Genomic DNA, 26,608 nt, shown 5'->3' with positions numbered 1-26,608 from the left:
GAAATCCATGACTACATCGTCTGGATCTATTGGGGCGGTATGCAAATTGAAGTGGGTCTAGGGTGTCAGGTAAGGTAGAGGTGATATGATCCTTAACTAGCCTCTCAACGCACTTCATGATGACAGAAGTGTGTGCTATGGGGTGATAGTCATTTAGTTCAGTTACCTTGGCTTTCTTGGGGACAGGGACAATCACACCATGAGTATTTAATAATGAAACATACACCTCCACCTTTCTTCTTCCCGGAGAGTTCTTTATTCCTATCTGTGCGATGTACTGAGAACCAGCTGGCTGTATGGACGGAGTATTACAGTCCCTGATGTCTCTCTGGAAGGAGATCCTCGCCCTGCGCTCGTCTACTTTATTTTCCAGGGACTGAATATTAACGAGTAATATACTCGGAAGCGGTTAATGGTGTGCATGCCTCCTGAGTTGGTCTAAAAGTCTACCTCTACTCCGCCGGTAGCGTCTTGGAGCAGCCTCTGGGATAAGTTCAATCGCCTTGGGGGATCCAATTCAGGGAAGTCTAAATGCTTGTGCGTTACCTGCGCTCTGATATCCAAAAGTGATTTCTGGCTTTATGTCATAATGCAAAAAAAACGGTTCTGCGCTAATAATGTGAGAAATAACACACACAAAAATTAAAAGAATACTGCAAAGTTGCTTAGGAGTCAAGTCAACATGCTATTTCCAATCAACAACTTAATGACTTATCAAAAACTAAAAAGGTGATTTTAAGAAACAAACAAAAACACTTAAAACATTAAAATATGTGCAGCATTGACAGAGCTCTTTGTTTAGGCTGCTTTACAGTGCCATGGCAACCACCACCAGCTGCATTTTCATTTGTTTGAGCTTTTTTTCTATTGGCATTTAGTTGGATATGTCCATAATTATGAAGTTGATGCTTGATTTCACCTGGCGATTTCGAAATTCAAAAGTGAAACATTGTTTCCGAGGTCGGACAGGCAGACAGCGAGACTTATATTAACCCACGCTGTACCAATTTAAATGGTAGGCTGAAAGCAAGGGGAAATAATGTGTGAGTTGCGATCAATAGAAGCGATGATTCGGACAGCAACATGAACATGATATTCTTCTGAGGCGCAGTGATAATTTTCTGATGGAACTGTTAGCAGGCATAGTGTGCCTGTGACGGCCAATACAGCAAGGCTTGGAACGCTGCTTGTCCAATCAGCATTCAGGATCCAAACAACCAGTTTTATAATATATAATAATGTAGTTATTTTTTCTTGAGCACTTATTCAACATCCCCTGTTTTTAATGGGATCTCTGTTTTCTCTGTCTCTATCAGAAGGTCAAGCAGTAATGTCAGCGGCTTCAACAGTGAATTCTGTCCTGATGATCAGTCGGTACGTCTCTCTCCATTCCCTATCTGAATTCTGTTGAGTCAATATCTGGTAGTCTAGTTTTACTTATACACACATTGTTTTGATTCATTGTCCATTTCCCGGTCTCCCACCATTAATTGGTTATTTACAGCTTGACGAGCAGCAGCTAACAATCAATCCAGAGTCTCCTCAGTCCCAGGAGTTGGAGCCAGTGAGAAAGAGGCGCACCCAGATCCCAGACAAGCCCAACTATTCGCTCAACCTGTGGAGCATTATGAAGAACTGCATTGGAAAGGAGCTGTCTAAGATCCCCATGCCTGTAAGTACAACTCACTTTGTTTCTCATCTATCGTGTGGCCTCCAGACTACAGAATGCTAGCAACAACCTGACATCAGCATTTATAGATTTTGTAAGAGGTATTCTAAATGAGCACAGCATCTCTAGGTGTGTTAGACCAACTGTAGTACTTTCAATTGGGGATGTCCATTGCATATCTATTTTTTATGGTCCGTACATATAGCATGCGGCAAACACAGAGAAGTCATATTTATTGGAGACAGTGAAAACCAATTGGAGCCACTGAACTACCCAGCGTTTTCTGTGCATGTGATGTGACGGGTCTCAAGACTCAGTATATGTGTGGAATTAGTTTTGATTTAGAGTGGACCATTATCATGCACATGTCGGAACAGGGGCAGGGGGGAAAAAATACATATCGTCTATGCACTTAAATAGCGAATGGAGGATGCTTTTTCCGCGGTTAATTTTCATGCCAGCCAAGTAGGCTATACTCCTGTTGTAAAGCGAAGCAATGTGCTTAATATTAGGAAAGTTGAGAAATCTATTTAGTAGGCCTAGCCTGTAGAAATCTGATGGGATCCGCCTCAAGTTTAGTAGGCTATTAATGACCATCAGCTGCATCAGAGCGCAGTTTTGGAGAAGCCTAGTTACCGTGACTAAACGGTCAGGTGGAATTTGACTGTGGTCATGACTCGTGACCGCCATTGTGGCGGTAATACGGTCACCGTAACAGCCCTAGTCTCAGACAATGTAACTTATGATTTATATTACCCCCTTTCTATCCTCAGGTGAACTTCAATGAGCCCATCTCAATGCTCCAGCGTCTCTCTGAGGACTTAGAATACTATGAGCTCCTGGACAAGGCAGCTAAATGCCAGAGCTCTCTGGAGCAGCTGTGCTACGTGGCAGCATTCTCTGTTTCCTCCTACTCTACTACAGTCCACCGCACCGGCAAACCCTTCAACCCCCTACTGGGGGAGACCTATGAGCTGGACCGCCGGAGAGAGAGCGGCTACAGGTCACTGTGTGAACAGGTGAGAGGGAGGGCAAGGTGGAGTGATGGGAGGAGTGAAATGGAGTAGGGTGAAGTGAGATGAGAAAGATGGATACCTAGGGGGTGAAAATTTGAGTTAAACTGATCCTCACATCCCTAACCCCCAGCCCTTACCTACGCCCTAAGCACCAGTGGAGACTCAATAGGTATAAGCAATATCATGGCTACACTTCAGCTGGCCTATCAGAGGGGAAGATGGAGCACAAGAAGAGTTATCATCTATTACTATTCTCATGAAAATGGTCCTAATGTTGCAAATAAGCATCCTTCTGTTGTCAGTCATTTTGTTTATTTTCCAAGCTTATAGCACACACTATTTTTTTTTTTTAAAGGGCCATAGAGCAGTGGTTTTCAACCTTTTTGGAACTGTGGCAAACCTTGATGGGATAAAAAAAATCTGCAGCACACCTAACATTTCCCTATAATTGTATTTAGTGATAATGACCATCTCATCTCCATACTGCAAATCATCTATTTTCTGTCAAAGTTATTTATGGATTAAGGCGAGGCTGAAATGACATTTTTTCATATACTTATCAATTTTGAGATTTGTTGGTATTTTGGTCCCTTAATATTAGTTATTAGACATAAAATGTCATACTTGATGTAAATGTATATATTTTCATTAACTTTTATTTAATCAGTGGAGCCCAATTGAGACCAGGGTCTCATTTTCAATGGTGCCCTGACACCATAAAGTAAAATATAAGTTTATATATTACAAGATACAATAACAAGTACATTACATTAGAACATCACTGTCACAGCCATCATAAAGAAGTTATTAAATCAATCAATCAAAACAATTGCACACCTCTGTGAAATCATTTATCATCAGGGTTTTAAAATGCCCTAGTGGCAGAAGGGAATCCAAATGTAATGAATTTTGTAATTGATTCCAAAAATGTGGAGCGTGAACTAAAAGCGGAAATACCTAATTCTGTGGAGACCCGAGGAATCTGAGGAGTTAACCAACCCTGTGAACGGGTTTGGTATCTCATTATTTTATGAGTTAGTTAAGTTGGAAGCTTGTGTACTAGGGCTTTGTAAACAAAAAGGGAGTAATGAATTGATCTACAGGACTTTAATGAGGACCAGCCAACCTTTTTGATGCATTGGTGAGTATTAAAACTGTCACCGGTGATAACGAATGGCGCTATGGTAGACCGCATCCAATGGTTTAAGAGTAGTGGCTGCAGCAATCTGGTAAATGGTGTCACCATAATCAAGAACTGGCTTGAAAGTAAACCATCGCCTCATTTGCATATTTTAATACAATATTTCAGAAGTTGTTGAGCAAAAAAAAGTGTTATATTTGTGTCTACATTCAACTGGTTAAAGTTCGTTATGATATGAATAAGGGAGCGGTGTTCTGCATTGTAAAGGTGCAACCACGGGCACAAAGCCATGCTTTTTCTTCTATGGCAGAGGCTGTGGTACAGTTAAGCCTTATCAGACTTGCCTGTGTTAATGGTTCTCACAGGCAAAGTCAAATGATACCAATGAATGATGCAACAGCCTGAACGCACTGGACTTAAAACAACGATACAGATGTAACCATGTGCAATTCAATGTATTATCTGAGCAGCGCTGGTGCTCCCAAGTCCAAATTCCATGTGCATTCCACAGGTCACTTTTTATAATTGTGTAAAAAAAAAAAATAAGATTAAGAAAGATTTTGCTGCACACCTGAGTACCTCAAGGCTTGCAAAATTCCAGGAACTTACAATAAAGTCCAGAGTTTTCCCGAAATCCCGGTTGGAGAATTCCTGGGATCAGAATGGAATAAGAAGGAAATCCGGAATCCTTCAACCAGGGTTTTGGAAAACCAGGGAATTTATTGAAAGGTCCACCAGTTGAAAACCACTGCCATAGAGTGCTGTTGTTGGCTGGTTTTCAACTCTTTAAAAAAATGTGTAATTCAATAGGTTCCTGTCCAGTTTCCCCCACCCCGTTCCAGGTTTTTGACTGTCAGTCCATGTTTCTGATCCGTTGTTTTTTGAGCCCCAGATATTTTTGTCACCCTGGCTTTGTTTATTCTGCTCCATTTGTCAGCATCTGTGCCTCCAGCAGTGTCCACCACTCTTCCTAGGTACGTGAATGACTGCACTTTCTCTAGGGTAGTGCAGTGCATCAGGATCGGGTTGTTCTACTTGCAGTGGATCTTAATCACTTGGGGTTTTTGTTGTGTTGGGTGTTAGTCCTAGTTTGATTGCTGATGGTGTGACACTGTCTGGGTATGTGACAGGAGGGCAATGTCATCTGTTTAGGTCATCCATATTCTCCACTGGATTAAATTCCTTTCTCCCTCTTGTTTCTTGCATGACCCAGTCTATTACTAGGAAAAATAGGAATGGTGACAATAGGCAGCCCTGTTTGACCCCTGTCTTGACCATGACGCTCCTGGATAGTTGGCCCGCTTGGCATTAAGTGTTGTCATGGCTTGGGATGTTACCCAATGATGGAAGGGGGACCTGAGTGAAAACAGTTGGGAACCACCGGCCTACATGATCGGTCTTTCCTGAACCCGGATAGAGAAGAAAAAAATGATGTGGTAATCCAGTACCATCTATGAAATAACCTAGTCCTGTGATGGCAAAAATGATCATAAAGCCATTGCCAGGCTATGGCATCAAGCTAGCCGAGTTCTACTCAGACAGTAATTTGTCTGAGATGAGATTGACATCTCTCCAAGCTGCTGGATTTGATATTGTTTTTGTATGTTGTTGTTTCTCTGTTCAGGTGAGTCACCATCCCCCAGCAGCTGCGCATCATGTGTTCTCTGATCGAGGCTGGATCCTGAGGCAGGAAATCGCTGTATCCAGCAAGTTCAGGGGCAAATACCTGTCAATCATGCCTTTAGGTAAGATATAGTGGGGTTTATATCAGACAATCATGCCTTTAGGTGAGAGTGGGGTTTAAACCAATCACGCCCAGGGTTGGAAAATTCTTGTAACGTTTAAAAATTCCCAGGTTTTCCAGAAATCCTGGTTGGAATATTCCAGATTTCCTGTTTATTGCCTCTTGGTTTTGGAAATCTTTCAACTGGGGTTTTTGGAAAACAAGGAGATTGAGAAAGTTACTGACATTTTCCAACCCTAATCAAACCTTTAGGTGAGAGAGGGTAGGGTTTATACCTGTCAATCATGCCTTTAGGTGAGAGAGGGTGGGGTCTTTACCTGTCAACTACGGATGGGCACGGTTATTCGAATATTCAAATATCTGAACAGGCTTTAGTAATGGATCACTTGTGTGAGTATTCTTTTTTTTTTTTAGAAGGAAAAAAAGTAGGAGGAGGAGTTTGCACCAGGTGGAAAGTGATTACATTTCCACCTGGTTCAAAGCTAATGGCGAAGTCGGCTCAAAGCAACATGTCAAGCACGTGGAGTAATGGCTTAGGATTCAGAGTTTTTGCTCTTCATAAAAAAAAAAACATATCTGCCTTCCCAATGAAAACTAGTTTCTGAACAATTTGAGAAGGGCGCTCCTCCCTCACCAGTTTTTCCCAGTCACGTCACGGGCCATAGCCCGGTGCACCCAGTTCAGCCTAATTGGGTACTTATTTGTGGAGGAATGTAATTGTTTTTCTTGGTGATTTGTGATGTTTTATTTGTGCTTCCCATGACTGTGTTTTTGTATTTTAATGTGTGTCTATAATGTGTATATTTATGTTGTGTGCGTGTGTGTGTGTGTGTGTGTGTGTGTGTGTGTGTGTGTGTGTGTGTGTGTGTATACAGGGCACATTTGTAAAAGAGACCTAGATCTCAATGTCTTCCCTGTTAAAATAAAGGATAAAAAAAAAAAAATTGTACTCAATGCCTTTAGGTGAGAGAGGGTGGGGTTTATACCTATTAGTGATGGGGGGAAGAATTGATACAGTTACATATCGCAATATTATTTTTGTATCGATATTTGAGTCAAAGTATAGAATAGGAAAAAAAATGTTTTTAAGTCAACATTTATTTTGTGCTACTGTAAAGGTACAGTGCTAGTCAGCTGTTTATGTGCCTAAATTCTGGTCTTTTTCAACCTATAGCTTGTTCTCCATCTTCTTTTTAAATAGTGAGAACATATTTTCAGCACTGACTGATCAAAACTCGTTTTCTCATCCTCTCTCTTGTCCCTCTGCAGCAGACATATAGTGAGCAATATGTTTGGACCAACAAATCGGAGTATGGAATCGCAATCCATATAGAACCGTGAGAATCGCAATGCATATCATATCGTGAGGTCTCTAGCAATTCCCAGCCATAAAACCTATCGGTCATTTCAGCAGGTATAAGAGTATCTCATTGAGTAAATTGTTAATGGATCTCTGAATGGATTGAGTTCTGTGGCCGTATGTATCAAGCGTCTCAGAGTGCTGATCTAAGATCAGGTACCCCCTGTCCATGTAATCTTATTCATGATGATCTAAAAGGCAAATTGATACTACACTGAACAAAAATATGAACGCAACATGCAACAATTTCAAAGATTTTACTGAGTTACAGTTCATATAAGGAAATCAGCCAATTGAAATAAATGGATTAAGCAAAAGCTATGGATTTCTCATGACTGGGAATACAGATATGCATCTGTTGGTAACAGATACCTTAAAAAAAAAAAAAAAAAGTAAGGGCGTGGATCAGTATCTGGTGTGACCACCATTTGCCTCATGCAGCGTGACATCTCCTTCGCATAGAGTTGATCAGAATGTTGATTGCGGCCTGTGGAATGTTGTCCCACTCTTCAATGGCTCTGCGAAGTTGCTGGATATTGGCGGGAACTGGAACTGGCTGTTGTAAATGTCAATCCAGAGCATCCCAAACATGCTCAATGGTTGACATGTTTGGTGAGTATGCATGCCATGGAAGAACTGGGACATTTTTAGCTTTCAGGAATTGTGTATAGATCCTTGTGACATGGGGCTGTGCATTATTATGCTGAAACATGAGGTGATGGCAGCGGATGAATGGCACAACAATGGGCCTCAGGATCTCGTCACGGTATCTCTGTGCATTCAAATTGCCATCGATAACATGCAATTGTGTTCGTTGTCCGTAGCTTATGCCTGCCCATACAATAACCCCACCACCACCATGGGGCACTCTATTCACAACATTTACATCAGCAAACCGCTCGACCACACAACACCATCTGCCATCTGCCCGGGACAGTTGAAACCGGGATGCATTTGTGAAGAGCACACTTCTCCAGCCTGCCGTTGGCCATCGAAGGTGAGCATTTGCCCACTGAAGTCGGTTACGACACCAAACTATAGTCCGGTCAAGACCCTGGTGAGGATGACGAGAACACAAATTAGCTTCCATGAGACTGTTTCTGACAGTTGGTGCAGAAATTATTCGGTTGTGCAAACCCACAGTTTCATCAGCTTTCCTGGTGGCTGGTCTCAGACGATCCCACAGGTGAAGAAGCCGGATGTGGAGGTCCTGGACTTGCGTGGTTACACGTGGTCTGCAGTTGTGAGGCCGGTTGGACATACTGCCAAATTCTCTAAAACTACATTTGAAGCGGCTGATGGTTGAGAAATTAACATTCAATTCTCTGGCAACAGCTCTAATGGACATTCCTGCATGTTTCAAAACTTGAGAAATCTGTGGCATCGTGTTGTGTGACAAAACTGCATATTTTAGAGTGGGCTTTTATTGTCCCCAGCACAAGGTGCACCTGTGTAATGATCATGCTGTTTAATCAGCTTCTTGATATGCCACACCTGTCAGGTGGATTATTATTATCTTGGCAAAGGGGTGTAACAGGGATGTAAACAAATTTGTGCACAACATTTGAGATCGATAAGCTTTTTGTGCATATGGAAAATGTCTGGGATCTTTTATTTCAGCTCATGAAACATGGGACCAACACCTTACATGTTGCGTTTTATATTTTTGTTCCGTATAAATTGGCACTCCTTCTCTGAGACGCTTAATTCTGTCGTTGTCAAAGGTTTTGAGAATGACACATACTAATTTTCAGAAAGTCTGCTGCCTCAGTTTTGATGATGGCAATTTGCATATACTCCAGAATGTCATGAAGAGTGATCAGGTGAATTGCAATTAATTGCAAAGTCCCTCTTTGCCATGAAAATGAACTTAATCCCCCAAAAACATTTACACTGAATTTCAGCCCTGCCACAAAAGGACCAGCTGCCATCATGTCAGTGATTCTCTCGTTAACACAGGTGTGAATGTTGACGAGAACAAGGCTGGAGATCACTCTCTCATGCTGATTGAGTTGGAATAACAGACTGGAAGTTTTAAAATGAGGGTGGTGCTTGAAATCATTGTTCTTCCTCTGTTAACCATGGTTACCTGCAAGGAAACACGTGCCATCATTGCTTTGCACAAAAAGGGCTTCACAGGCAAGGATATTGCTGCTAGTAAGATTGCACCTAAATCAACCATTTATCGGATCATCAAGAACTTCAAGGAGAGAGGTTCAATTGTTGTGAAGAAGGCATCAGGGCGCCCAAGAAAGTCCAGCAAGTGCCAGGACCGTCTCCTAAAGTTGATTCAGCTGCGGGATCGGAGCACCACCAGTGCAGAGCTTGCTCAGGAATGGCAGCAGGCAGGTGTGAGTGCATCTGCACGCACACTGAGGCGAAGACTTTTGGAGGATGGCCTGGTGTCAAGAAGGGCAGCAAAGAAGCCACTTCTCTCCAGGCAAAACATCAGGGATAGACTGATATTCTGCAAAAGGTAAAGGAATTGGACTGCTGAGGACTGGGGTAAAGTCATTTTCTCTGATGAATCCCCTTTCCGATTGTTTGGGGCATCCGGAAAACACCTTGTCCGGAGAAGACAAGGTGAGAGCTACCATCAGTCCTGTGTCATGCCAACAGTAAAGCATCCTGAGACCATTCATGTGTGGGGTTGCTTCTCAGCCAAGGGAGTGGGCTCACTCACAATTTTGCCTAAGAACACAGCCATGAATAAAGAATGGTACCAACATATCCTCCGAGAGCAACTTCTCCCAACCATCCAAGAACAGTTAGCCTTTTCCAGCATGATGGAGCACCTTGCAGTAAGGCAAAAGTGATAACTAAGTGGCTTGGGGAACAAAACATTGACATTTTGGGTCCATGGCCAGGAAAGTCCCCAGACCTTAATATCATTGAGAACTTGTGGTCGATCCTCAAGAGGTGGGTGGACAAACAAAAACCCACAAATTCTGACAAACTCCAAGCATTGATTATGCAAGAATGGGCTGCCATCAGTCAGGATGTGGCCCAGAAGTTAATTGACAGCATGCCAGGGCGGATTGCAGAGGTCTTGAAAAAGAAGGGTCAACACTGCAAATATTGACTCTTTGCATAAACTTAATGTAATAGTCAATAAAAGCCTTTGACACTTATGGAATGCTTGTAATTATACTTCAGTATACCATAGTAACATCTGACAAAAATATCTCATAACACTGAAGCAGCGAACTTTGTGAAGACCAATATTTGTGTCATTCTCAAAACTTTTGACCACGACTACATAATGCCTTTGATTTCAGCACAACCGTTTCTTTTATGTTGACCCTCTCCCGTAGGGACGATCCATGCCATCTTTGAGAAGAGCAACAACCACTACACATGGAAGAAGGTCACCACCACCGTGCACAACATCATAGTGGGAAAACTGTGGATCGACCAGGTGAGATCAACTTGGAGAAACAAAAATACACAACCTATTTTTTTATGATTATTTGCCAGTGAGTATTGGTTTATTCAAAATTTTCTCTCTTCAATTCTAGTCAGGAGATATTGATGTGGTAAACCACGAGACGGGAGATCGCTGCCATTTGAAGTTTGCTCCTTACAGCTACTTCTCTAGAGATGTGGCCAGGAAGGTAGGTGTACACAGTTGACATTTAGGTGACAGACTAAAAACAAGACATAAATAGGTTTTCCCTTGATAACCTTCGTAAACTTCACTTTAAACTGTACCTTTCCGTCTTTCCACCTGTATTTCTGGTTCCATTGCCTTTTCTTTATCTCTCTCGCCCTCTCTCTCCTTCTGTCTCTCCGTCCAGGTGACGGGTGTGGTGATGGATAAGGATGGGAAGGCCCATTATGTGCTGTCAGGGACCTGGGATGAGAAGATGGAGTTCTCCAGGGTCATGCAGAGCAGCAAGGGAGAGAACGGCACCGAGGGCAAACAGAAGACTGTCTACCAGACGCTCAAGGCCAAGGAACTGTGGAGGAAAAACCCTCTGCCGTAAGTGTCAAACTATTTTTGTGTGTCCTCTTTTCCTGCCAGCCACCATACGCTACAGCACAATACAGCTAAAGCACAGTACAGTACTGATATATAGCTATAAATGGAATGTTGAAAACGTCTCCACACTAATTTCACCAGTAAGAGACTATTGAGGTATGGCACTACTGTCTGTCTCTCCCGCTCTTTTTCTGTACAGCTAATAACTTACTGTATTGTAGTCCAATGGCACTGCATAACATAACCCAAAACAAACTGTAGATGCATCCAATGAGTCACAAGCTTGATGTAGTCATTGTGTGCTAGGAATATGGGACCAAATATTAAACTTTTGACTACACTATAAGTGAATTTGTCCAAATACTTATGACTTCTTCTCATGGGGGACTAGATCCATAAAGTGCTTTCATTTCTAAACGGTAAAACAGATATGTATGGAAATACTCTCAAATAAAAGGTGACATTCTGTACTGTCGCCTCATATGAAACATTTGGTCTCTAATCCAAAATGCTGGAGTATAAAGACACATTTAAAATGTTAGCTTCACTGTCCAAATATACACTGCTCAAAAAAATTAAGGGAACACTTAAACAACACAATGTAACTCCAAGTCAATCACACTTCTGTGAAATCAAACTGTCCACTTAGGAAGCTACACTGATTGACAATAAATGTCACATGCTGTTGTGCAAATAGAATAGACAACAGGTGGAAATTATAGGCAATTAGCAATACACCCCCAATAAAGCACTGGTTCTGCAGGTGGTGACCACAGACCACTTCTCAGTTCCTATGCTTCCTGGCTGATGTTTTGGTCACTTTTGAATGCTGGCGGTGCTTTCACTCTAGTGGTAGCATGAGACGGAGTCTACAACCCACGCAAGTGGCTCAGGTAGTGCAGCTCATCCAGGATGGCACATCAATGCGAGCTGTGGCAAGAAGGTTTGCTGTGTCTGTCAGCGTAGTGTCCAGAGCATGGATGCGCTACCAGGAGACAGGCCAGTACATCAGGAGACGTGGAGGAGGCTGTAGGAGGGCAACAACCCAGCAGCAGGACTGCTACCTCTGCCTTTGTGCAAGGAGGAGCAGGAGGAGCACTGCCAGAGCCCGGCAAAATGACCTCCAGCAGGCCACAAATGTGCATGTGTCTGCTCAAACAGTCAGAAACAGACTCCATGAGGGTGGTATGAGGGCCCGATGTCCACAGGTGGGGGTTGTGCTTACAGCCCAACACCGTGCAGGACGTTTGGCATTTGCCAGAGAACACCAAGATTGGCAAATTCGCCACTGGCGCCCTGTGCTCTTCACAGATGAAAGCAGGTTCACACTGAGCACGTGACAGACGTGACTCTGGAGAGTCTGGAGTCTGCAACATCCTCCAGCATGACCGGTTTGGCGGTGGGTCAGTCATGGTGTGGGGTGGCATTTCTTTGGGGGGCGGCACAGCCCTCCATGTGCTCGCCAGAGGTAGCCTGACTGCCATTAGGTACCGAGATGAGATCCTCAGACCCCTTGTGAGACCATATGCTTGTGCGGTTGGCCCTGGGTTCCTCCTAATGCAAGACAATGCTAGACCTCATGTGGCTGGAGTGTGTCAGCAGTTCCTGCAAGAGGAAGGCATTGATGCTATGGACTGGCCCGCCCGTTCCCCAGACCTGAATCCAATTGAGCACATCTGGGACATCATGTCTCACTCCATCCACCAACGCCACGTTGCACCACAGACTGTCCAGGAGTTGGCGGATGCTTTAGTCCAGGTCTGGGAGGAGATCCCTCAGGAGACCATCCGCCACCTCATCAGGAGCATGCTCAGGCGTTGTAGGGAGGTCATACAGGCACGTGGAGGCCACACACACTACTGAGCCTAATTTTGACTTGTTTTAAGGACATTACATCAAAGTTGGTTCAGCCTGTAGTGTGGTTTTCCACTTTAATTTTGAGGGTGACTCCAAATCCAGACCTCCATGGGTTGATACATTTGATTTCCATTGATCATTTTTGTGTGATTTTGTTGTCAACACATTCAACTATGTAAAGAAAAAAGTATTTAATAAGATGATTTCATTCATTCAGATCTAGGATGTGTTGTTTAAGTGTTCCCTTAATTTTTTTGAGCTGTGTGTGTGTGTGTATATATATATATATATATTACACTACCAGTCAAAAGTTTGGACATCTACTCGTTCAAGGGTTTTTCTTTATTTTTACTATTTTTTACATTGTAGAATAATAGTGAAGACATCAAAACTACGAAATAACACATGGAATCATGTAGTAACCAAAAAAGTTTTAAACAAATGAAAATATATTTTATATTTGAGATTCTTCAAATAGCCACTCTTTGCCTTAATGACAGCTTTGCAGACTCTTGGCATTCTCTCAACCAGCTTCACCTAATTTACCTAATGCTTTTCCAACAGTCTTGAAGGAGTTCCCACATATGCTGAGCACTTGTTGGCTGCTTTTCCTTCACTCTGCCGTCCGACTCACCCCAAACCATCTCAATTGGGTTGAGGTCTGGGTATTGTGGAGGCCAGGTCATCTGATGCAGCACTCCATCACTCTCCTTCTTGGTAAAATAGCTCTTACACAGCCTGGAGGTGTGTTGGGTCATTGACCTGTTGAAAAACAAATGATAGTCCCACTAAGGCCAAACCAGATGGGATGACGTATCGCTGCAGAATGCTGTGGTAGCCATGCTGGTTAAGTGTGCCTTGAATTCTAAATAAATCACAGACAGTGTCACCAGCAAAGCACCATAACACCTCCTCCTCCATGCTTTACGGTGGGAACTACACATGTGGAGATCATCCGTTCACCCACACCGCGTCTCAAAAAGACACAGCGGTTTGAACAAAAAATCTCATATTTCGACACATTTCCACCAGTCTAATGTCTATTACTCGTGTTTCTTGGCCCAAGCAGGTCTCTTCTTCTTATTGGTGTCCTTTAGTAGTGGTTTCTTTGCAGCAATTCAACAATGAAGGCCTGATTCACACAGTCCCCTCTTAACAGTTGATGTTGAGATGTGTCTGTTACTTGAAAATTGTGAAGCATTTATTTGGGCAATCTGAGGTGCAGTCAACTCTAATGAACTTATCCTCTGTAGCAGAGGTAACTCTGGGTCTTCCTTTCCTGTGGCGGTCCTCATGAAAGCCAGTTTCATCATAGCGCTTGATGGTTTTTGCGAGTGCACTTGAAGAAACGTTCAAAGTTCTTGAAATGTTCCAGATTGACTTACCTTCATGTCTTAAAGTAATGATGGACTGTCGTTTCTCTTTGCTTATTTGAGCTGTTCTTGCCATAATATGGACTTGGTCTTTTACCAAGTAGGGCTATCTTCTGTATACCCCCCTACCTTGTCACAACACAACTGATTGGCTGAAACGCATTAAGAAGGAAATACATTCCACAAATTAACTTTTAATAAGGCACACCTGTTAATTGAAATGCATTCCAGGTGACTACCTCATGAACCTGGTTGAGAGAATGCCAAGAGTGTGCAAAGCTGTCATCAAGGCAAAGGGTGGCTATTTGAAGAATCTCAAATATAAAATATATTTTCATTTGTTTAAGACTTTTTTGGTTACTACATGATTCCATATGTGTTATTTCAAAGTTTTGATGTCTTCACTATTATTCTACAATGTAAAAATATAGAAAAGCCCTTGAACGAGTAGGTGTGTCCAAACTTTTGACTGTTACTATATATACAGTGGGGAGAACAAGTATTTGATACACTGCCGATTTTGCAGGTTTTCCTACTTACAAAGCATGTAGAGGTCTGTAATTTTTATCATAGGTACACTTCAACTGTGAGAGACGGAATCTAAAACAAAAATCCAGAAAATCACATTGTATGATTTTTAAGTCATTAATTTGCATTTTATTGCATGACATAAGTATTTGATACATCAGAAAAGCAGAACTTAATATTTGGTACAGAAACCTTTGTTTGCAATTACAGAGATCATATGTTTCCTGTAGGTCTTGACCAGGTTTGCACACACTGCTGCAGGGATTTTGGCCCACTCCTCCATACAGACCTTCTCCAGATCCTTCAGGTTTCGGGGCTGTCGCTGGGCAATACGGACTTTCAGCTCCCTCCAAAGATGTTCTATTGGGTTCAGGTCTAGAGACTGGCTAGGCCACTCCAGGACCTTGAGATGCTTCTTACGGAGCCACTCCTTAGTTGCCCTGGCTGTGTGTTTCGGGTCGTTGTCATGCTGGAAGACCCAGCCACGACCCATCTTCAATGCTTTTACTGAGGGAAGGAGGTTGTTGGCCAAGATCTCGCGATACATGGGCCCATCAATCCTCCCCTCAATACGGTGCAGTCGTCCTGTCCCCTTAGCAGAAAAGCATCCCCAAAGAATGATGTTTCCACCTCCATTCTTCACAGTTGGGATGGTGTTCTTGGGGTTGTACTCATCCTTCTTCTTCCTCCAAACGCGGCGAGTGGAGTTTAGACCAAAAAGCTCTATTTTTGTCTCATCAGACCACATGACCTTCTCCCATTCCTCATCTGGATCATCCAGATGGTCATTGGCAAACTTCAGACGGGCCTGGACATGCGCTGGCTTGAGCAGGGGGACCTTACGTGCGCTGCAGGATTTTTAATCCATGACGGCGTAGTGTGTTACTAATGGTTTTCTTTGAGACTGTGGTCCCAGCTCTCTTCAGGTCATTGACCAGGTCCTGCTGTGTAGTTCTGGGCTGATCCCTCACCTTCCTCATGATCATTGATGCCCCACGAGGTGAGATCTTGCATGGAGCCCCAGACCGAGTGTGATTGACTGTCATCTTGAACTTCTTCCATTTTCTAATAATTGCACCATCAGTTGTTGCCTTCTCACCAAGCTGCTTGCCTATTGTCCTGTAGCCTATCCCAGCCTTGTGCAGGTCTACAATTTTATCCCTGATGTCCTTACACAGCTCTCTGGTCTTGGCCATTGTGGAGAGATTGGAGTCTGTTTGATTGAGTGTGTGGACGTGTCTTTTATACAGGTAACGAGTTCAAACAGGTGCAGTTAATACAGGTAATGAGTGGAGAACAGGAGGGCTTCTTAAAGAAAAACTAACAGGTCTGTGAGAGCCGGAATTCTTACTGGTTGATAGGTGATCAAATACTTATGTCATGCAATAAAATGCAAATTAATTACTTAAAAATCATACAATGTGATTTTCTGGATTTTTGTTTTAGATTCCGTCTCTCACAGTTGAAGTGTACCTATGATTAAAATTACAGACCTCTACATGCTTTGTAAGTAGGAAAACCTGCAAAATCGGCAGTGTATCAAATACTTGTTCTCCCCACTGTATGTGTGTGTATATATACCTAAAAAAGTCAGGTCCTTGTATTTGGACAAAGAGGGGTTAAAACACGAACATTACCGTCTGTCTATTGAAGAGAGGAAAACCGGACAGAGGGAGCGTGGGAAGCTAGCATCCGTCAACGAGAGGGCCAAGGATTCCACGGGATTTAACAGGTGGAAGAAACAACCGGAGAGCTCCATCAGTGCCGAGAGGTTACTTGTAGAACAACTGGAGGCTGCCGGTGATGATGTAGTGGTAGGATGCTTCTGGTAGAGTAGCTAGCTAGCTAGCTTAGCTACCTGAACCAACTGGCTTGGCTAGCCAGCGGTTCGTATGTCTGTCCATCAAGGATGATGACGAATCCAGTGAATCACAAAATTAAAAGAGAATAGCGGGTGAAAAGGAGCTGACTACACTCATACTGACTATTAAACAAAAAGCAAATTGAACAATAAACTTCGGTGTCCCAACACTCTTAGCGAACTCTGTCGTTGTTCCCCAAGATCACCTCAGACCACACTGTACGTGGACAGTTCTAGAACGCAGACATTAGCATTGCCACACATAAAAAACTAAACCCAGTCTTTACAGGGGGTTACATTTGCATTTAATGTTTGAATTTAAGCGAGGGAGCAGAGACGATGTACTTCTTCACCGACCTGGCACTGACGCTGAACGAGCCTGAGGAAGGCGTGGCGCCCACGGACAGCCGTCGACGACCCGACCAGAGGCTGATGGAGGAGGGCCAGTGGGACGAGGCCAACGCCGAGAAACAGAAGCTGGAGGAGAAGCAGCGCATTGTCCGCCGTGAGAGGGAACGGGAGGCCGCCAACCAGCGTACCGCCAGCGAGTCAGAGGAAGGTAAGCGAGAGAAAGCTTTTATTTTCCTTGAGTCCCTTAATTTTCCATCCATCTCCATAGGAATGAGTGTTGTACTGTAAGACTTGAAACTGAAGGCCACTTTTGTGACCCTTTTTCTTCTCCCACAAGCTGTCAATGAGGACTCTTTTACTGACCCTTCTCTGAAAAGCAAGTATCCCTCTTTTGCCTGTTTTCTGTGCTTTTCTATATTTTTTTATCTCTCACACTTTCAACATCGTTTTCAATTAAACCAGTTTCTTGGAAGCAGTTTAACTGAGCAGTCACTTTTCAAATTAGTTTCTCTTTTTCACAGGTCCAATACACTAAATACCTCATTCATTTTTCCATCAGGCACTCACCAAGATAACTACACGGCGCAGTGGTTTAAACGCTGCGAGGACCCCGCCACAGGTGAATTCACTCACATTTATAAGGGAGGCTACTGGGAGGCCAAGGAGAAAGGCAGCTGGGAGTCCTGTCCCGAAATATACTGACCTCATAATGGCTGTCTTTAACTAGAAAGTTCCCCCGGATGAAACCTACTTCATTGGACCCTACCAATGAACAGCTACCCTCCTCCCCTTGACTGGATGTTTCACTCCACTGGCTCTCTGTTCTAAGAGATCTAGAGGCTGCAGTCTGATCCAATAGGTGAACAGGGTATTCCTAAGACTTGGTTCCATTTTAGTCCCCAGCCCCTCTTTCCTCAGCCTCTACCCCCTCAGTGTTCACAGATCTGAAGGGAAATCCTAGGTGAAGGCAATATGGCGGAAACCTCACTCCTTCTATAAGAGGGCTAGGTGGAGCCTTCATCATACTGTGTACTCCTATCCAATCCCTTCACATTTGCAAAAAGTCGTAGGGTGTGAGGAAAATAGACTAGAAACTGAAATGGAACTGGGCATAAGTTTTGAATAAAAGTAAACTCTCTCCTCTCTGGCTTTGGCATTAGTGGTGTGGGCCCAGAACAGATGAGGTTAGATTGACAGTGACACCTCTCCCTACCATGTTGTGCCGATAGCGCTTTCTGTGAAGCTATACACTAATGTTCCTCTGTTCATCAAGAGCCTTGTGGTTGGGGGTAAACGTTTTTTTATTAAATGGAATGAAACTCGGTTAATATAGTTAGTCATTAAAACAGTGATTGGTGGCCTTCAAGAAGTTGGAGAAGGTTTCTCCTTTTTCTTTTCTGTTGATTAGGGTATTTAACAAATGCATGTATGATTGCATTTGTTCATCCATCGGAAGCTTTATGAAACTCATCGTTGTGCATTACTGCCATCATGCAGTATCAACACAAATCAAGAAGTGGGTGCCCAGAATACTGTATGTCCCTTCTCTCAAAAAGTAGTTAATGTACTGTATCGGCTTTCTTACCAGGGCCTTGTTTTTCTCATAGTCTAGTGTCATGGAAATTATGAGATGGTGAAATTAACTTGTATTTTTATAGGGGTGCTCTTGGGTTGAAGTTGTTAGAAGTAGACCTCTTGTCTGGTTCTTGGCTGGCTCTCTTAGTGTCCTGTCATCAAGAAAAGTTTCAATTGAAGTTTCATTTAACCTAGTAAAAATGAGTAGCATTACTTAAAAGCATTTTCGCAGTTTAGGAACAGTGCTTTCTACCCACAGTGTGTATTTGATGGAAAAGAATAGTAGCCATGAGCTACACATGGTATTCGAAGTTGTTAAAAATAGTTATCTGGTAAATGCTTTGTGTGTATTTGTGTAGTGAAGAGAATGCGGTGTAAGCAAGTCTGACATCAAAGAGGTAATCGAGGGGAAATCAATTCTGTGGTGAAGAACTGTCGCTCAACTGTATACATTTCTGTTCTGAAGAGTACATATGCAAGTGTTTTGACACCAAAAAATATGGGATTTACTTTGTTTCATAACAATTTTGTTTAAGTGTACTTAAAATGAAGAATAAATGAAGACTTTAAAACCATTGCAAATAACTGATTTTATATATGTATAGAAAATGGATTACTATATAGTAATTATGATAATGTTATGGTTGTTTTATTTGGGTTTGGTGTTATTTTTTTCCTTCTGTATTAACTGAAGTGGAATGTCTTCATTTTCATAAAAGGGAGATCCCTTTCAAAACAGTAATCATCATGTGTGTGAAAGGACATATGACACGTTTTTAAGATAAAATACAGAACAATCTGTCTAAATCAATTACTACCAGTATGTCAAACAGGTTGCTGTAATGTGTTTTTCATACTTTTGTCCCTCATTTATTTTGTTCTATTTGCAATATTCTTCACTGTTATTAATTGGATAACAAAAAATGAAAGTTGATTGCCAAATCAATTCAATAGAAAATAGTATATTTGTCTTGTTTAGTACAAGCTGTGCGACATTGATTACTTAAGATTTTGACAATTAAATAAAAAAAAGTTACATGAAGTCGTTTGTGTGCATCTGGATATATTTTCTTGTCATTTGGATCAAGCTTCATCTTAAAATGCCTGGTTCCTCAGTCTCAATCCCTCTCAGGGTGTAGCCCCGCCCTTTTGTTTGTTTCCCGGCATTTCAATTGATGCGGCATTTCAATTGATGGGTGTTGTGCTACTTGCAGTAAAACCATGTGTGGTTATTATGAGGAAGACATCAAATGTTGGCACTGTTCAAATGGGTTGGATGTTAGGATGTGTTATGTCTGTCATCTCTGCTCATACACTAATGATAGTTTGTGTTGTATTCCTCTCGCTGTCTTACAAATCTCTCCCATTACAACTGCCCTGAGAATCGGTTATCCCCCCTCCGTGGTCTGGTGGTTTGCAAAAAAAGGTATTTGTTTCTATTACATTTTTATTGAACATGATTATAGTAATGAACTTGATTTTTATGTTTATTATTTTTTATTCAAGACCACTCTTCAGGACCTTTTAAAACACTTGATTAAGACACCATTTATTTAGAGGTGTGTAGCCTTTGCAAAGATAAGTTATCACTAAAACAATTTAATTCCTCAGAATTAACTTTGTATGAATGTTCTCTATGAATTCTTTTTTTACAGGCTCTCACCTATGTCTTTGTATTTAAATGACAACATTTAGTTTATGACGAGGCTAGCAATCTCTCCCGACGTGTACTATACAGTATGTAATTCTGGCCTCTGTCAATGCCAATGGAGCAGATTTGCTTTGAGCCAACATTTGAAAGGGCTGACTGGAACCTACCATCCTATACATTGGACAGAGTGTGTGAGAGACCCTGCTTGGCGGGGGGCTTTGGAGCAGGCTGACTGGACAGAGCCGTTGGGACCGAGGCTGTGTGAAAGGAAGGGTGGAGTTTCCACATTGCATTGAGTACACACGCTGCTGTCTGCATCACAGTGCAGTACCGCCAGTCCACTGGAGAGGAGTGACGTGGGGGGTGGGGGGAGTTTGCACAACAGCATACAGGCCGGAACAGACTACATTACTATTGAGAGGGAGGGATGAGAATGCTGAATCAGTGAAACTGCATGAAAGCCAGGGAGAGGGTGGGAGAGGGTGAACCGCAGGAGAGAGGGAAGGGAAAGATAGCCGCAAGGGTAAGAAGTGTGATATCCTTTTAAAAAAGAGTAGTTCAATTTATCGTTGTGAAGGATGAATCTAAACACAGGTTTACCTCGTATCTAAGGTTTCAATATCTGTAAATCTCAATCAAGGTCCAGCCCTTCCAGACATTCAGTTAATTTCAAAACATTCAGTGAAGGTGTGTTTGGTGATTTTGTTATAGGGGAAAGTTCAAAGGTTAAACGTTCACAGTGAGCTTGAGGTGGCCGTACACCTTGCTGCAGACCAGGAAAGGAAGCCAAGGTAAGAATTTGACACCATGATTTCTGCCGCAATGGTGTTTGCTGGTATTGTTTACCCGCTGTGTCAGCAAGCGGAAGTCTTTGATACCTCCAATTAGAGAACGGATGAGAGCTGGGAATCACTAAGGGGTGTGGGTACAATATGCGTCAAGGCAGCCAAGTATATTTGAACTAGTCATACTGTAACGCCAAGCTAGTGAGATACTGTATCAAGAAACAGAATGGAGGTACAGGTGACATTTCTACGTGTGTAAAATTTAATTTTAAGTCATTTGTTATAATGTAACTCTGATTGCCATCCCATAGATGGAAGGAAGGGAGGTGGTATTGCCGACTGTGTCCCGCGTTGCAGTGTGTGGTGGTACCCATGGCAATGAGCTGTCAGGAGTGTACCTGGTGAGAGAGCGGCTGAAGAGGAAGAGAAAGGTGGAAGAGGAAGACCACATCTCCGTGGTGACTGTGATGTCCAACCCGCGTGCCGTCCAGCAGTGTCGGAGATACACAGAGACAGACCTGAACCGCTGCTTCACCCACGCCACCCTCAGGTCTGATGATTATGATGATTAAGTACAAGGGAGAAGGGATGGTGGTGATGATAGTGATTATGAGAATGTAGTAGAAAAGAGAAATGATGATGGCGACCATGACGACATTTATGTCAAAAGGTATGATGATGGTCTGTGGGGCTTATGTTGGTAATGGTGAAAGTGAGGAAGGAGATGATGAGAATGAGCGGGATAAAGAGCATGATGAAGTTGCCGACAAAAGTTGTATTAGTGTTGATGGTAACGACTATCCATTCATCCTTCTCTCTCGCCCTCTTAGTGGGCCTGTGACAGACAAAACGCCCTATGAGATAGTGCGGTCCCAGGAGCTGAACTCCCTGCTAGGTCCTAAAGGCAGTCCAGAGGCCATGGACCTGGTGTGTGACCTCCACAACACTACCGCTAACATGGGCCTGTGCCTCATCGCCTACTCGGACTGCGACTGGATCTCTCTCCACATCTACAGATACCTGCAGGCAAGAGCAAACGATCCTCACAGAGACTCAAATCATTTTGGATGCATTTTCTCATTAGAGTAGATCTGCACTGATTGAAAATATGGGATAGTTATATTCTTAAAGATCAATATGGATGAAGAAAAAGTTAACAAGGGATAGGATGACTTTTTAGATTTTAAATTAATTTAGGAACTCACTAAGGGTAGAACATGAGGTTGGCCTTAACTAGTCTGTTTCCAACTATTTGGAATGATCTTTGAATAATAGCCTACATTGTGCTAAGAAGAACTTTGAACCAGATATATTTTGAGGATACACACAATCATAGTGGAAATAAGATCTGAGATTCCTATGATCTCACACATATTGTTGTTATCTTGAGATAATTTCTGTCAGGTTACCACTGGGGGATTGACCATTTATTTTGTTTTCCAGAGACAAATGTCTGATATACCTGTGAGGTTCATTCACTTCGACCTTCCCCTCAATGAAGCATATTCCCTCGAGTCTGTAGGTAAACATGGCTTTGGTGAGTTAGTAGGGAGGTGGGCTTCCTTACTGCCAGTACATTTTCCAGTTTATTTTGCCATGGTAGTTAAACAGCTATGCTTAGTAGTCTGATGATGCACATCTCTTGTTCATACTTTTAAAATGGAACCACCTTTGCCATTTTTAACAGTGCTTGATTGATTGATAGAGTTTGTTTTGACAATGTAAAAAATACATATACAGCCAGTACATACTGTACATTAAAAAAAAAATCAAGGATAGCACAATTACGTATTTCCATTGTGGTCCTTTTGGCAAGATTAAGGCAGGAATTGTAAAACAAATGTTGCAATACATGCTATAGATGCACACAATGAAATGCAATTCATGTAAATGTATCTTTTTTCCCCTGCAGCGATTGAGATTGGTCCTCAGGCCCATGGAGTAGTCAGGTCCAATATTTTATCCGCAATGCAAGAAGGGGTCCAGCACATGATAGAATGGGTCCGCCTCTTTAACTCAGGTACATGGCCTACAGAATCCTTTCCAACATTCAATTCAGCGCTGCTTTCAGATTGAAATAGTTCACTGTCCCACATGCTTGCATTGTAAACCCTCATTCAGATTCCTTCAGCTTAATCTTCCCCTCTTTCTCTCCTCCTCTCCCTGTCTCTCTCTTTCACAGGGACCCAGTTTGAAGGAGGAAAAGTGGATGTGTACACCATGGTGAAAAATTTGGACTACCCAAGAGACTTTGAGACCCACGGCATTACAGCCGCCATTCATCCTCAACTCCAGGTATACAGTGCCCTTGAAACTTTAACAACTGGACACTCACTTAGTATGGGATGCACAATAGTTCCCTTCTAAGTAACAGCAAAGCAATCTCTGGGTCAGGATTTGGTATACCCACACTTGGAACCCTCCTCCACTCTTTAACTCCTCTGTCTCTCGCTCCCCCATCTCTCTCAGGATCGGGACTTCTGCCTCCTCCACCCCAATGACCCTGTGTTCCAGACTTTCTCCGGAGAGACACTAAAGTACAAAGGGACTGAGCCACTCTATCCATTCTTCATTAACGAATGTGCGTACTATGAGAAGGGCATAGCTCTCTCCCTTGCAAGACGGAGGAGTGTGGGGATACCATCCATTCGATCGGAGAGAGAAGGAGAACAGGGAAAGAGGAAAAGTGCAGCAGAAGAAATGGAGGAGGAAGAAGAAATGGAAGAGGAAATGGAGGAGGAAGGCTATCAGAAGCTAATGGTATATGGAGAGGAGAGTGAGTCACTAAATTGACAATACAAATGAGAGCTCATTTCAAGTTCTTGATATGAATGGTGGATTTTAAAAAATGTCATGTAAAATGAGACACATTGATCAAATGTTATGAACTTCAAATAATAATAAAACATCCTTTCTTGAAATGACAGCATTTGCTGATAAACGCTTACACACACATACATACACACCTCACCTTGTGAGGATAATGGCACTGAGCCTTATTCTAAAAAGTTTTATGAGTTGGAGAACACATTGGGAGGGATCTTATACTATTCCTCCATACAGACTCCTTCCAGATCCTTGATATCCTTCATCTGCACTTATGGACTGCCCTTTTCAATTCAAGCCACAGGTTTTCAAGTCTGGAGACTGATTTGTGGCCAATTAACCCCACTGACATGAAAATAGAGCTCTTTGGCCGCACACCAGTGGTGGGTTTGGTATCGTATTGAGAATGCATAAGCAGAAAATAACCCCATACCTACTGAAAAATAAGGTGGTGAATCTTTAATGCTATATGGGGCTTTATTGCTTCCACTGGTCCTGGGGCCCTTGTTTAGGTCAACGGCATCATGAACTTGGCGCCAATAGACATGGCAGCTCTGCTTCTAGCTCCTGAGCAACTTTGCAGTATATATTTTTTTTCTGGTGTTCTTTCTTACATTACTAGCCCAGAAAGTTTTTTATGTTATTACATACAGCCGGAAATAACTTTTGGATATCAGAGCGGCGGTAACTCACCAGCATTCCGACCAGAAATACAACTTTCCCGAATTGGATCCTTTGTTCGTACCCCCCAGGGCAAATGAACTTATCCCAGAGGCTGGTCCAAGATGCCGCCGGCGGAGAAGAGGTATTCGGAGTGGACTTCTAGTCCGACTCAGGAGGCGTGCACACCATCCACTACTTCAGAGTATTATACTCGCTAATGTTCAGTCCCTGGACAATAAAGTAGACAAGCTCAGGGGGATGATCTCCTTCCAGAGAGACATCAGGGACTGTAACATAATCTGTTTCACGGAATCATGGCGCTCTCCGGATACACTGTCCCCGTACAGCCAGCTGGGTTCTCAGTACATCACGCAGGCAGGAATAAAGAACACTCCAGGAAGAAGAAAGGCGGAGGTGTATGTTTCATGATTAACTACTCATGGTGTGATCGTTATAACGTACAGGAACTCAAGTCCTTTTGTTCACCCGACCTAGAATACCTCACAATCAAATGCCGACCGCAGTACCTCCCTGGAGAATTCTCTCCGATTATAGTCACAGTTGTGTATATTCCCCCTCAAGCCGATACCACGATGGCCGTCAAGGAACTACACTGGACTTTGTGCAAACTGGAATATATCCTGAGGCCGCATTTAAAGAAAATCTGAGGAAAAACGCTACTGAAGTTCTATCAACACATTGCCTGTAGTACTCGCCCATCAAAAACTCTCTCCCATTGTTACTCTCCTATCCGGGATGGCTACAAGGCCCTCCCCCGCCCTCCATTTGGCAAATCGGATCACAACTCCATTCTGCTCCTCCCTTTCTATAGGCAGAAATTCAAACAGGAAGTACCTGTGCTAAGGTCTATTCAACGCTGGTCTGACCAATCGGAATCCATGCTTCAAGATTGTTTTGATCACGCGGACTGGGATATGTTCCGGGTTGCCTCTAAGAATAACATTGACGTATACACTGACACAGTGACTAAGTTCATCAGGAAGTGTTTAGCGGATGATGTTCCCACGTTGACTATTAAAACCTACCCAAACCAGAAACCGTGGATAGATGGCAGCATTCGCGCAAAACTGAAAGCGCAACCCACCGCATTTAACCACGGCAAGGTGACTGGGAATATGGTCAAATACAAACAGTGCAGTTATGCCCTCTGTAAGGCAATCAAACAGGGAAAACGTCAGTACAGAGACAAAGTGGAGTCGCAATTCAACGGCTCAGACACAAGATGTATGTGGCAGGGACTCCAAACAATCGCGGATTACAAAGCGAAAACCAGCCACGTCGCGGACACTGACATCTTGCTCCCGGACAAGCTAAACACCTTCACCCGTTTTGAGAATAACACAGTGCCACCGACTCAGGCCACTCACGAGGACTGTGGGCTCTCGTTCTCCGTGGCAGACGTAAGACATTTAACCCTCACAAGGCTGCCGGCCAAGAAGGCATCCCTAGCCGCGTCCTCAATGCATGTGCAGACCAGTTGGCTGGAGCGTTTACGGATATATTCAATCTCTCCCTATCCCAGTCTGCTTTCCCCACTTGCTTCAAGATGTTCACCATGTTTCCTATCGCACCATGGCACTCACTTGTCATCATGAAGTGCTTTGAGAGGCTAGTTATGGATCATATCACCTCTACCTTCCCTGACACCCTAGACCTACTTCAATTTGCATACCACCCCAATAGATCCACAGATGATGCAACCGCCATTGCACTGCACACTGCCCTATCCCACCTGGACAAGAGGAATACCTATGTAGAATGCTATTCATTGACTATAGCTCAGCATTCAACACCAATTGACCCTCCATGCTCATCATTAAGCTCGGGGCCCTGGGTCTGAACCCCGCCCTATGCAACTGGGTCCTGGACTTCCTGACGGGATATCCCCAGGTGGTGAAGGTAGGAAACAACACCTCCACTAAGCTGATCCTCAACACAGCGGCCCCACAAGGATAGGTGCTCAGCCCACTCCTGTACTCCCTGTTCACCCATGACTGCGTAGCACTCCAACTTTTTTTTTTGTCCTTTTTTTTGCAGACGCTCTTATCCAGAGCGACTTACAGTTAGTGAGTGCATAGATTTTCATACTGCCCCCCCGTGGGAAACGAACCCACAACCCTGGCGTTGCAAGCGCCATGCTCTACCAACTGAGCTACAGGGGACATACACAACTTAATCATGAAGTTTGCAGACGACACATCAGTA

General features: G+C 43.1%; 2 protein-coding genes across 10 annotated transcripts in view; both read left to right on the top strand.

The window, feature by feature from the left end:
• LOC311113019 (oxysterol-binding protein 1-like) overlaps positions 1-21,196 on the top strand; it is a 67,285-nt gene extending 46,089 nt beyond the window's left edge. For 2 of the 8 annotated variants that reach the window (XM_084156141.1, XM_084156142.1), the window contains exons 9-19: positions 1,317-1,374; positions 1,505-1,672; positions 2,443-2,688; positions 5,451-5,571; positions 10,245-10,348; positions 10,449-10,544; positions 10,728-10,912; positions 16,855-17,090; positions 17,220-17,258; positions 17,442-17,501; positions 19,884-20,522. In XM_084156141.1, coding sequence (XP_084012267.1) covers positions 1,317-1,374; positions 1,505-1,672; positions 2,443-2,688; positions 5,451-5,571; positions 10,245-10,348; positions 10,449-10,544; positions 10,728-10,912; positions 16,855-17,090; positions 17,220-17,258; positions 17,442-17,501; positions 19,884-20,014 — 1,444 coding nt within the window. In that variant the 3' untranslated portion in view covers positions 20,015-20,522. Of the gene's footprint in view, positions 1-1,316; positions 1,375-1,504; positions 1,673-2,442; positions 2,689-5,450; positions 5,572-10,244; positions 10,349-10,448; positions 10,545-10,727; positions 10,913-16,854; positions 17,091-17,219; positions 17,259-17,441; positions 19,500-19,883; positions 20,524-20,819 lie in introns of those variants that run through there. The other 6 variants (XM_084156140.1, XM_084156136.1, XM_084156135.1 and 3 more) reach the window with 6 other exon arrangements.
• On the top strand, positions 19,796-23,814 carry LOC311113021 (N-acyl-aromatic-L-amino acid amidohydrolase (carboxylate-forming) B-like). Of its 2 annotated transcripts, none has more exons than XM_084156145.1 (7): positions 19,796-19,883; positions 21,205-21,443; positions 21,724-21,919; positions 22,337-22,430; positions 22,806-22,913; positions 23,076-23,188; positions 23,363-23,814. In XM_084156145.1, exons 2-7 carry the CDS (start codon positions 21,205-21,207, stop codon positions 23,684-23,686), a joined length of 1,074 nt encoding a protein of 357 aa, XP_084012271.1. In that variant the 5' UTR covers positions 19,796-19,883; the 3' UTR covers positions 23,687-23,814. The 2 variants fall into 2 exon arrangements, with proteins under 2 accessions (XP_084012271.1, XP_084012270.1); XM_084156144.1 differs by lacking the exon at positions 19,796-19,883 and adding an exon at positions 20,603-20,899.
• The last annotated feature ends 2,794 nt before the right edge of the window (positions 23,815-26,608 follow it).

The sequence above is a fragment of the Coregonus lavaretus genome, assembly GCF_964263955.1.
Source record: "Coregonus lavaretus genome assembly, chromosome: 39".
Lineage (NCBI taxonomy): Eukaryota > Metazoa > Chordata > Actinopteri > Salmoniformes > Salmonidae > Coregonus > Coregonus lavaretus.
The sequence above is the reverse complement of the archived record's forward strand: the minus strand, read 5'-3'. Positions and strand labels throughout refer to the sequence as shown.